This window comes from Dendrobates tinctorius, unplaced genomic scaffold (assembly GCF_039654945.1).
Source record: "Dendrobates tinctorius isolate UK_male_01 unplaced genomic scaffold, ASM3965494v1 ptg000186l, whole genome shotgun sequence".
NCBI classification, from domain to species: Eukaryota; Metazoa; Chordata; class Amphibia; order Anura; family Dendrobatidae; genus Dendrobates; species Dendrobates tinctorius.
Window position 1 is genome coordinate 455,792 of NW_027361853.1, and position 12,371 is coordinate 468,162.

General features: G+C 42.7%; 1 protein-coding gene across 3 annotated transcripts in view; it reads left to right on the forward strand.

Annotated features, from left to right (window-relative positions):
- ARHGAP11A (Rho GTPase activating protein 11A) overlaps positions 1–11,177 on the forward strand; it is a 35,944-nt gene extending 24,767 nt beyond the window's left edge. For 2 of the 3 annotated variants that reach the window (XM_073552145.1, XM_073552147.1), the window contains 4 exons: positions 3,177–3,288; positions 6,035–6,143; positions 7,470–7,599; positions 8,888–11,177. In XM_073552145.1, coding sequence (XP_073408246.1) covers positions 3,177–3,288; positions 6,035–6,143; positions 7,470–7,599; positions 8,888–10,251 — 1,715 coding nt within the window. In that variant the 3' untranslated portion in view covers positions 10,252–11,177. The remainder of the gene's footprint in view (positions 1–3,176; positions 3,289–6,034; positions 6,144–7,469; positions 7,600–8,887) is intronic. The other variant, XM_073552146.1, reaches the window with a different exon arrangement.
- Positions 11,178–12,371: the final 1,194 nt, after the last annotated feature.

A 12,371-nucleotide genomic window follows, 5' to 3' on the forward strand; every position in this document is an offset into this window, starting at 1 on the left:
AAGGAGCTGTCTCAACATAGGTCTTTGAATGCATCGCTCCCCTGCCTCCTGACTATCTGCTTTCTGGGCTGCCCTTCTGATTGACAGTTCGGACCCTGAGCACGATGGTGCCACCGGCCTGAACTGTTCGCTCTCTGATGCTACATTTTGCTGCACAGAGATTCCAGCTGCCCTGTTCCAGTGATCTGGCGGCCAGATTTGTGTCGGCGCTTACAAATACTACAAAAAAGAGCTTGTAACCACTGCACTTGCCTAGGAGACCAGACGCCCCTAAGCAATGAGAAGTAACAAAATTATCTCTTATCGACATGTGACGTAATGATATGTTGTATGTCAGCGCCCTGATTTTGTTGCTGGCAGATGATGGCTGTGTTATGCGTTCCTCTGTCTCTTACAGCTGCAAGTGGAGCAGCTGTTAAAGGGGTATTCCCATCTCCAAGATCCTATCCCAGTGTGTAGTAATAACAAATGCCTCCAATTAGAAGTGTAGTATACTTTTTCTGCTTCGCTTTGTCCTTTCTCTTATGTGCAGGCATTGCTGGACCTTAGGCATCCATGGTTACAACCGCTAGTAACTAGTTAACTGTCACTTCATCAGTGAACGTAGCAATGTATTACAAAGATCCTGCACATGAGGAAAGAGACATAGCGTATCAGAAGAACTATACTGCATTTCTAATTGTAGGTATTTGCTGATCTTATTACACCTGCTACATATTGGGATAGGGTCTTGGAGATGGGAATACCCCTTTAATCTATTTAACTGGTGCTGTCAGTCTCTGACATAAGTATTTACAGCACATGGTCTAATGGTGCACTGTTCTAACAGCCAGTAAGGCTGGAGAGTCCTCTCAATTCATCCATTCCCACTAGCATTGTACATGTTTGGCTTTTTGTTGCCTTGGGGTTAAATATCCAGAGAGACTCCCTTTCTGGGTTTTGTAGAAGAACATTGATTACACTATTTAAGTATTGGCTCCTTTATCTCTATATTGCTGTACTACGTAAATAAAATAATCAAATAATGTGGTGAAGTACTTAAAATAATAAATTTAGTGCTCCAATATATAGGACGAATGCTAAATAAGTTTTAAAGAGAGGGGTGTTAAAAAAAATAAATAAAGACCCTACAAGAATAAAGGTAAAAATTCCCATAATCGATTAAAAAAAACAAAAACTTGCATCTTGATTAGAATATACAGTTAATAACTATGTAAAAATGGAGTCGCACAGAATGGGGGAAGATGCCACAGGTTTTAGTGGACACACGGCGTATGCTGCCTGTAACGCTAGTATTGAGATATATAATAGAGTGACTATAGATATTGTCTCTTTACTTACATGTATGTAATCACTGCTTCTAAGAATAAGTACTGACTGACATTTATTATCTGCAGTCTTACAATCAAAAGACAATAGAATTTATATTAAATGACTAATTATAACACTATCTGGAAAATTATAATTAACTCTCCCATAATGGTCCGTTCCATTTGGATTTGGGCACTGTCTTTGCCAAATAAAGTTAAGAAATAAATATATATATTTCTAAAAGAAAATATCGTATATTTCAGACTATAAGACGCACCCCAAATTTTCAGAAGGGAAAATAGGGGAAAAAAAATTGTGTCAAATGGTGGTCTGTCTTACAGTCCGAATTCAGCTTAGGCTAGTTTCACACTAGCGTTTTGAGGCGCAGCGGACGCTCGCCGTGCCGCTCCGCCCCCTGCCGTGCCTCCTCCTGTCAGCTACGCCTATGGGTGCATGACGCTGCATGCGACCTGCGTAACCTATCTTTAGCATTGGGTACGCAGGTATGCTTTTGCTGGCACATGCATCCTTTTGACGGTGCGCCGTCCTGCGCCAAACGCATCATGTTGTATTTTGGTGCGCTCTCCGCACCGTCAAAAGGACACATGCGCCAGCAAAAGCATGCCTGCGTACCCAATGCTAAAGACGGGTTACGCAGGTCGCATGCAGCGTCATGCACCCATAGGCAGCGTCATGCGCCCATAGGCGAAGCTGACCGGAGGAGGCGTGGCAGGGGGCGGAGCTGCACCTCAAAACACTAGTGTGAAACTAGCCTTAGCTGGGGGGATCAGCAGCACTGGTGGAGTGGGGTCACAGGAGATTTTTATTAGTCCGGTGACATGACTTCCATCCCAGGCTGGTGTGGTGGCCTCTGGGAAATCACATCCCAGGCAGGTTCGGCGTTGGTTTTCGGTGCTCCTCCAGCATCTTGTGAAAGCTTGGAAGTCCTGCATATCCGAACCTGTCGCATCAGCTTGGGAAGAGGGAGTGTGATCATCGCCCGGCAGCGTCACACCGGAACCGCCGCAGAATCGCCTGACTCCTGCTGCTGCCACAGTATTTATAAGTATATTCCGACTATAAGACACCCCCCCCATTTTCCCAAAAAAAATTTTTGGGAAAAAAGTGCATCTTATAGTCTGATAAATATGGTAAGTTTATATCTACCACCTTTACCCGGTTCAAAAAATATAAATAAATTCAGATATTTGGTTTCTTATCTGTAAAAAGTCTGATCTAAAAAAAAAATCACATTTAAACCGTATGGTAAATGGCAGGAAGCAAAAAATATTGAGATGGAAAAATTTTAGTATTTTGGTGCCTGCACCCTCGCCAAAAAACGCAATTAAAAAAAGACAGTTTGTTTTGTAAGTTTGGTATGACCGTTATCATACTGATCTGAAAAAAATATTGGCAGGTTATTATTACTGTGTGATAAATGCCGTAAATACCAAACAATGGCAACTTTTTTTTTTTTTAATTTTATTTTTCCCCAAAATTTCACCCCATTTCTAATTTCACCCTAATCCACCAGTTTTCAGTAGATTGTTTTAAAGTGAATGGTGTCATTCAAAACTACAACTTGTCCCACATAATCCAAACCCTCACATTGCTATGTTGAAAAAATGTAAAGTTATGAAAAATTGCCAGGTCGTTAAAATAAGCTGTCTGGGACATACTGATATCCTCCACATCTGTCTCTGCAGGAGCCACAAAATATACAGGGCTGCTGTGTTCCACTCCATGTTATATCTGGCAACCACTGGAGCCGATAACAACTGATCATTGAAAGTATCAAACCCCCACCCTGATTTGGATATTGATGACCCCTCTAAGTTTGACCTTTTACAATTTCTCCTACTTAGCGCTGGCTGATGGAAGCCCTTGTGTTTCTTTTGAAGCATCGGGATCCTCTTTCTCCCCATCGAGCAGCAATTTAAAACGTAGCAAGAGAAGAGAGAACAGGAAAGTGCAGAGGTATGTCTCTTTACATTATATGGTCACTTTGTAAAATATTTTACAGTGGTAATTTAGTATGAGGTCATCAAGGCTATTAACATTCCCCTTAAAAACACTCTTTACAATATATATATATATATATATATATATATATTTATTAGATGTGGGCCCGATGCTATCGCATCGGGAGGGCAGTAACATCACGGTGGCGGCAGCTTTGTGGCGCTGGGGGTGGCGGCCCACCCACTTCCGTGCAGTCACAACCGGCAGGAAAGATGGTGTTTTGCGGCCTGTGCTGGAGATGGTGTACGGCGCCACCAGAGGTTGGCCGCACCCAATCTCCAGCACAGGCCTCAAGCCGCGGTCTTTCCTGCCGGCTGTGACTGCACAGAGGTGGGTGGGCAGGCAGCGGCGGGATCCGGCGCGTGTAGTCAGGCGGTGGGTCCTGGCGGGGGTCCGTCGGTGGCATCCCTCATTACTCCCCCCTCATTACACCCTCTCATTATACCTGCTTTATTACACCCTCTTGTTATATCCCCTCGTTACACCCCTTTCACAACCTCGTGATCGCAGCAGCGGCCTGGATCCGAGCGGTGGCTGCGATCCAAGCAGCGGCAGCTAAGATCTCAGCGGCGGTTGGAATCACAGCGGTGGCCTGGATCCGAGCTGGCAGCTGAGATCCCAGCAGCGGTCGGGATCGCAGCGGCGTTTGGGATCGCAGCGGGTTCCTGGATCCGAGCGATATCACTTGGGTGTTCCAAAATGGTGGTCGGCGTACTTCCGGTGTGGCGCAGTGGATTGTGGGATTTGAGGACATCCAGACGGAAGTGAATGGCATACATATAATGTGTGTGTGTAATATATATATGTATATATGTGTGTTATATATATTCGAGTATAAGCCGACCCCCCCCTAATTTTGCCACAAAAAACTGGGAAAACTTATTGACTCGTGTATAAGCCGAGGGTGCACAGTGAGTGGCCCCTGTTATGCTGCACAGTGAGTGGCCCCTGTTATGCTGCTGCTGCCCCTGACTAAAAAAAAAACTGCATACTCACCTCCGTCGCTGCCCCCTGCTCATCAGCGTTGCGCTCTGCAGTGACTGTGCCGCAGAGAGCGCGATAGCGCTCTCTGACCTGAATGTCACTGCAGAGGACGCAAGAGCGCAGGGACAGGTGAATATGCCTCCCAACCCCCCCGTTCATACTCACCGTGTCCTGGCGCTTGTCTCTGCAGCTCCTCTGCTTGTTCCATGTATGTCGGCGCTGCTCTCTTCTTGGTTCAGCGGTCACGTGGTACCCGCTCATTAAATATGCACATATTTAATGAGCGGGTGCCATTTGACAGCTGAAGCAGGAAGAGAGCAGCGCCGACAAACATGGAACAAGCAGGGGAGCTGCAGAGAAGGGTGACCAATATAGCCACCTTTCTTTACGACACTCAAAAGCCTTCCATCCATAGATTGTCAGTTGCTTGATCTGTTTACGATCAACATTGCGTTGCAGCAGCCACCACATCCTCCCTGACACTGTTCCGAGAGGTGTAATGTTTTCACTCCCTGTAGATCTCACATTTTATGAGGGACCACAGGTTCTCTATGGGGTTCAGATCAGGTGAACAAGGGGGCCATGCCATTATTTTTTTCTTCTTTTAGACCTATACTGGCCAGCCACGCTGTGGAGTATTTGGATGCATGTGATGGAGCATTGTCCTGCATGAAAATCATATTTTTCTTGAACGATACTGACTTCTTCCTGCTTGAAGAAGGTGTCTTCCAGAAACTGGCAGTAGGTCTGGGAGTTGAGCTTCACTCCATCCTCAACCTGAAAAGGTCCCACAAGTTCATCTTTGATGATACCAGCCCATACCAGTACCCCACCTCCACCTTGCTGGCATCTGAGTCGGAGTGGAGCTCTCTGCCCTTTACTGATCCTTCCTCGGGCCCATCCACCTGGCCAATCACGAGTCGCTCTCATTTCATCAGTCCATAAAACCTTAGAAAAATCAGTCTTAAGATATTTCTTGGCCCAGTCTTGACATTTTATCTTATGTTTCTTGTTGAAAGGTGGTCGTTTTTCAGCCTTCCTTACCTTGGCCATGTCCCTGAGTATGGCACACCTTGTGCTTTTTGATACTCCAGTAACGTTGCAGCTCTGAAATATGGCAAAACTGGTGGCAAATGGCATCTTGGCAGCTTCACGCTTGATTTTCCTCAATTCATGGGCAGTTATTTTTCGCTTTTTTTCGCTTTTTTTATCAACACGCTTCTTGCGACCTTGTTGGCTATTTGCCATGAAACGCTTGATTGTTCGGTGATCACACTTCAAAAGTTTGGCAATTTCAAAACTGCTGCATCCCTCTGCAAGATATCTCGCAATTTTTGACTTTTCAGAGTCCGTCAAATCTTTCTTCTGACCCATTTTGCCAAAGGAAAGGAAGTTGCCTAATAATTAAGCACAACTTATATAGGGTGTTGATGTCATTAGACAACACCCCTCCTCATTACAGAGATGCAAATCACCTGATTTACATAATTGGCAGTTGGCTTTCAAGCCTATACAGCTTGGAGTAGGACAACATGTATGAAAAGGATGATGTGATCAAAATACTCATTTGCCTAATAATTCTGCACCCAGTGTACATACATATGTATATACTGTATATACATTTTTTTGCTAACTAGTTTGTACTGTTCTTTAAAGGTATTTTAATGCATTTATGGGAATTTGTTAATATATGGGCACTTTTTTTTCCGTTTGTCAGAGTGGAATCAGGAAAAACTGGTTGCTTTTCTCCTAAAATAAGTCGTACAGAGATGGTGCGCCGGTCGCTTCGTCTAAGATTCAATCTAGGAAGAAGTAACAAGGATGTGGTAAGTCTAGGCGTAAAACAGAACACTGGATTTATATCTCACGTGTTGTCTTTTATGTATGAATTAGAAAATTAGGTTAGCACAGTATTCCCATTGGAGACATTTATGGCATATGACAGGAGAAAGTACATCTCGCTATACTAATTTATGGCTTGCTGATGGTTGCATCCCCAGATTTCAAGTTTTTGAGCCTATACTGAGGAGACGCCATAAATGGACCCCCCTTTTAATAATGGTCTGTAGAAATGTTTCAAAACACTGATGTTCTTAATAGAGAAAAGAGATATCTTGGACTTTGCAGGTGTAATTGACAGTGGCACACTCCGCTCTAATTGTAGCCGTTGTGGCATAATCGTATAGCTGCACCCAAATTACTCTTCAGTGTGCCGTCTACCGCTGGTAATCGTACACACCAGTTATCCCTTTACTTTGTAAAACCTTTCCAACAGGTTCTTTCCCCAGTTAGCCTGACACTGCCGGCACAAAATTGGTCAGATTGTCTTTGCCAGAAAAGAAATGACTCCCAATAAATTCCTAGATTTCCAGGAAGAATGATTTCCAGATGAATGAAGAAAAAAAAAAAAGGCTAGGAGAAGATCCAAAATGTATTATGAGGAATCCAAGTGTTTGCTAAACCCGACATGTTAGGAGAACCTACATACTGTACAGCGTAGGGTATCCTCCTAGGAGCTGATTATATTCTAGTGTGTATGCATCAGTGTACAAACTTTAAAGAAAACCTGTCGGTGTGATTTTGCTAGGTAAATAAAAGGCATGGCTGTAATGGCACTGTTCAGATTAAATTGATACTTTAGTGAAGTCCTCTTTGGTTCTTTTTTAATCCACGTTTCAAGTAATAAGATATAGTGGAGAGACATGGGGCTTGGTATTCGGCTACTTCTGCCAGCCCCTCATCCTGCTTCTGGTGTCTATATGACGGTTCACTGCTTTGAGTGACTTGCTTCAAATTTCACACCAGCGCCGTCCTTGCCGCGGGCAATAAAATGGTGCAGGTGGTGGCGCAAGCGGACATTGAGATCTTGGCTCAATGACGTCCTTTAGAGATAATTTAGCTGAGATCTTAATCTATGCATACGGTGACAGCAGTGTGATTTTATTAAAGAGCGCTGGGACATCAATCTGCGGCACTGGTATGAAATTTCAATCGGTGGAGGCAGGGGATGACATTACCCACAGTTACACCCCTATGCATCTAAATCTTGTTACCCAAAAGCTTCAAATGTGGATTACAGTACGGCCTACAGAAACAGGTTTTTGTTAGATTAAAACTTTTGTAAAATCACATTTTTTTTGGCTTCTTCCCAGAGCGCTGGATTTTCTGCCAGTAGCCGATCCCAAAGCATTGGCTGGAGGCTTGCAAAGTCTCAAGAATTGAATATTTCTGGGAGCAAGACTGATGTTCCTTCACCAGTTGACAGTCCCTTTGTAAGTACAGGTAAGAGACGGGCTCCCGCATCCAGGTTTAGCTTCAGTATTAAAGGGGAGTGACTTGGGAGTATTGTGATCACGTGACTATAGAGTACCTATTTCTTTATGTTCCAGTTCTAAATAATGAAATACATTATGGTCTTGACTTATAAAGGATCACATTGCAGCCTTAGGAAAAACGCCTCATATGCCTTTTGAACAGCTCAGTTTACTAAATGTGAAATGAGCAAACGGTATTATCATTGTAATGTACAACAGAAGCAAAATCAGCATGTTTATGTTGCTAGAACTTTTCTTTGACTTAACCCAAGGGTTAAGGTCTTAATTTTGGATAAACTGTACATAAAATGAGATTTGGAAGCGGCAAGCTTGTTGCTTTGTCTGGTGACCTGGATGATACCCTTGGACCTCCCAAGGGGATAAAGAACATTTCCTCCACTATTTCACAAGTGGGGCATTATTCATTACTTTTTGGACAGCACCAAGCATTTTGGGTCTCTGGCTGCTGTAGTTCATCAAGGGCTGATGAATTTCAAAAGGTGGAATATCTCTTACCATTCTTTTCAGATGTTAACCAGTCTATAAGGCCAATTCATCTACCAAATATTTGATCTGTAAGAACTGGGCCATATTGACGTTGTAGAAAATGCTTCTGATTGTAGCAAACAAATTTTCCAACATGCTGGATATAGACAGCACGGTTGCTCAGTGGTTAGCACTATCAGTGCCAGGATCCTAGACTATAATCCCTACCTCCGTTTTCTTCCCACGCTTAATATAATGATTGTGAGCCCTACTGGAGACAGTGATGATGTCTGTAAAGTGCTGTGCAATTAATGGTGCTATATAAGTAAAATGAATAAAGAAAAATGACCAATGTTGAGACCTATAAAAATTTCTGTAGACACCCAAGTTAATCAGCTATGTACTATTGTTGTATTTTCTTTTTTTTGTAACCTTTACACTTTCTTGTAAATTGTGTCTTGACCACATAAGGTTCAGAGTATTACCTTTTTATCAATATTTGTGACACATAAGATAAATGGTAGTTCTGAGGCCAAATACTGACATCTGAAGATCCAGACACTTTACTAAATAAAGAGAAATTCTTACAAAATATTATATACTGATATATATGCTTCTGAGCACAATTCATGTAAACAACACTTTTAAAGCTGTAAGTTTTATATTAGAAATATTCATTTAATGGTTTTAATTCTATACAAAAAAAATGAAATTTATCTTCTAGGTTATTTTCCGCTGTAGCTCATGACATTCTACTTTCTTCTTTGCAGGCTCAAAACAGATAAGTAAATCGGAAGATAACTTATTAACCCCCAAGAAACCTGATAAGTCTAGTCATCGTATGTCTTGGACTGGACCTCTTCCTGTTACTGAGTTGTGTGACAAGACTTCGACAACTGGATACTTCCATGGTGAAAACTGCGCTTCTGAGCAGCCTGTCCTTGTGACTGGGAAGCCCCCGGCCATGCCCAAACAGTTCATGTCTCCTGCAGGAAGTTCTGAGGAACCCCCGAATAGCTCTCTCTGCGAGGAAGGAGAGAGTAAAGTACAGAACACTCTACAGATGATCACAAAGGCATTTACAGAATCTGGAAGCGATCTACATATGGTTGTTGAATGTTGGAAGTCTCCAGATGTAGAAGACTTTCCTGAAGTTCTTTGTGATCCTCTTGTTAAGGCAGCTCGGGATTCCAGCTTGGCCTGCGAGCAGATTACTGTCAATGACGAAAGTACATCTGATGAAGTGTTGTGTATAGAAGAAGAAACTGGTGAAAGGGAATTAAATACACAAGGCATTGACTTGGAGATCATTGCTCAATCTTCTGACGTTTTATTGAAGATCGTGGAGGATAATGACTGTATTGGTGACTGTGTGTTTGTGCAGCACAAAGAAGAAAGCAGTATGGATGAACTTTGTAATATAAGTAAGTCGGTCTGTCCCGTTACTAATTTACATGACACAAGGGCAGTATCTGAGCCTGTACTGCAAAAGGCAGCGTCCATCCCATCTGTATTAACGTGTTGTCAAGTTCCCCCACCTAAGACACATCGTAGAACCAGCAGAGTGTCTGATCACATACAGCACTTCAATAAACTTTGCCTAAGCGATCACGGGGCTTTCCAGAAACTGAAGTCGCCCATCAAATTGGAGCGTACACCCGTACGGCAGTCTGTCCGGCGCATAAATTCCATGTCTGGGGTAAACGCCCAAGTGGACAACAGACAGAAAAAGGACAACTCTGCTCGCTCACCAATGGTAAAAGCCGTTAGCTTCGATGGATCGTTGTCATCTGAAAGGCTTTTAAGCAATGGCAGTAGACTGGAACCTTCGGTGGATCATTCTAGTAGTATTCATTCTTTTCGAGGTAACTTTAGGATTCCAAAACCGCATGTACTGAACACGCCCAGATCTCGCAATCTCAACGCAAACATGCAAAAAACTGTGCTGGAAGATGTGACCAATCAGGATCTATCCCAACCTTCATGCAAGAAATCTGATCCTTCTGCTAGTACGCCCAATAATAACTCCATGCGCATGCTGTCTGGTAGGGATCATAGTCGCTACCGAGGATCGCCAAAGAACCCAATAGCAAGAGTGACTTTCCTGCCGGCTACCAAGCCCTTAGACTTGTAAGGCTGGTCTCAAGCTTTTGTTTACATGCTAGATAACATGCTAGTCAATGGACCCGAATATTTTTTTTTTTTTTTTTTTTTTTTAAGAAGCAGCACCTTGTATGCTTGATATGTCGCTGTTAGGAATGGTTTTGGAGTTGGTGTGTCCTGTAGTATTCAGGAGCCGGTGAAAGCGGTTATTGACTTTCTGTTCTACATTTTATTTTGGTCATGAATGACTTTGATGTGATTGGAAGACAGATTAGAACCTATGACCTTAATTTTGTTTCCATGCCTCCGAGCTGGAAGCTTAATCCTTTCCTCATAGGTTGTCGTGCATGACTGGGACCATCTGTATGCGAACACACACAAAAAACTTGAAGATTGCTTAATTATCAGTCTTCTTAGATTCTACTGTATAGACGGGTAATGTAGCTTGACTTTTTTTTGGGAGACTTTAACTTCTCAGTATTCACCTGAATTTTTAGTTTCTTCAGCTAATAGCTAATGTGAGGTTTCAATTTATGATTTCAATGGTTTGATTCAGGTCTTATGATTTTTATTTTTTTAGTAATATTTTAATTCCTTGGTAGAAGAGATTGCACCAACTTATGTCTTATATTAATCTTTGGTGTTTTGTTTTCTCAGGTTGTATCGAGAGGAGTTAACGTTTTTTTTTTTTCGATATGTGAAATTTTAAATGTAAATTGAAAACTATTTAAGTAGATTTAAACTGAATGAAAGCAGGGGTAGTGCAGATTATCGTACGATTGTATAGTGGCTTATTTATTGTTACTGAGCTTGTTTTTCCCCACAAAGCATCTTTAATAGGAATTTGGACGGATACTATACACCTCTAATCTGTTATCTAATGTTGCAGAATTGCCCGGGACGTATGATCTTGACCATCTTAAATTCACAATTGTCATTAAAATATTTTACTCTCAAGTGTAAATTACTTGTGTCTGATGCTTGTAAGGCTAGTTTCACACTAGCGTTAGGAGGCGCACCGCACAGCCGCCGTGCAGCTCCGCACCCTGCCGCGCCTCCTCCGGTTAGCTCCTCCTATGGGCGCATGACGCTGCATGCGACCTGCGTACCCTATCGTTAGCATTGGGTACGCAGGCCGTGCGCTGGTATGATTTTGACGGTGCATGTGCCCTTTTGACGTTGTGCCGACGTGCGCCAAACTGACCGTGTTTTTTTGTGTGCTCGGCGCACTGTCAAAAGGGCGCATGCGCCGTCAAAATCATACCATCACACGGCCTGCGTACCCAATGCTAACGATGGGGTACGCAGGTCGCATGCAGCGTCATGCGCCCATAAGAGTAGCTGACTGGAGGGGCGTGGCAGGGGGCGGAGCTGCACGCCGGCCGTGCACTGCGCCTCCTAACGCTAGTGTGAAACTAGCCTTACCAGTGATGATTTAATGGAATTTCTTGCCATCTAGATTTTTGCATGGAATTTGAAAGCACAGACTATAACACCTATAAGTTACAGGACGAAGCAGCTACTTCCATCTGTATGCATTCTTGCTTTATAGGTCTCACAGCACATCTGTGTAATATATTTTAATGTATTGTCTTACGTTATTTTAACTTTATAGTTTTGTGATTTTTGGTGAGCGCTTATTTCTCAGACTGTCTGACTTATATCTTTAACATGCCTTATACCAGGAAAGGCTAACATTTGTTATTTGTACCATATTTTAAGTTTTAGCCTTTGTTAACTGGTAATAATTGTAATAAAATGTCAGCTGTAACTGAGACCGGTGACAATAAATTTTCTGCTGAGGAAATGTTTGTTTTACTTTCAAGAAAACGCATGCTCGGATGACTGGATTTGGATTGGCCATGCATATGTTTAAAGCTTTAAACGAGTTCAGAGCAAATCAAGTTTATGGCCAATAACAGCTGAGTAGGACCTGACTGCAGACAGAAACGTAATGACTGCAAAGGGGGTCCATCTGACTTTTTTGTTTTTGTCCCCCTTAAGGGCCTTGAACCTGTTATCGTTTGACCTCTTGTACTGTATATTACAATACCACATTATTGCAGTATAATAGATCACAATCTCATATGAAGCTCAGCCTGTGACTAGGCTTTACAGGTGTACCATGAGGCTTTCAATAGGCCCCCACTG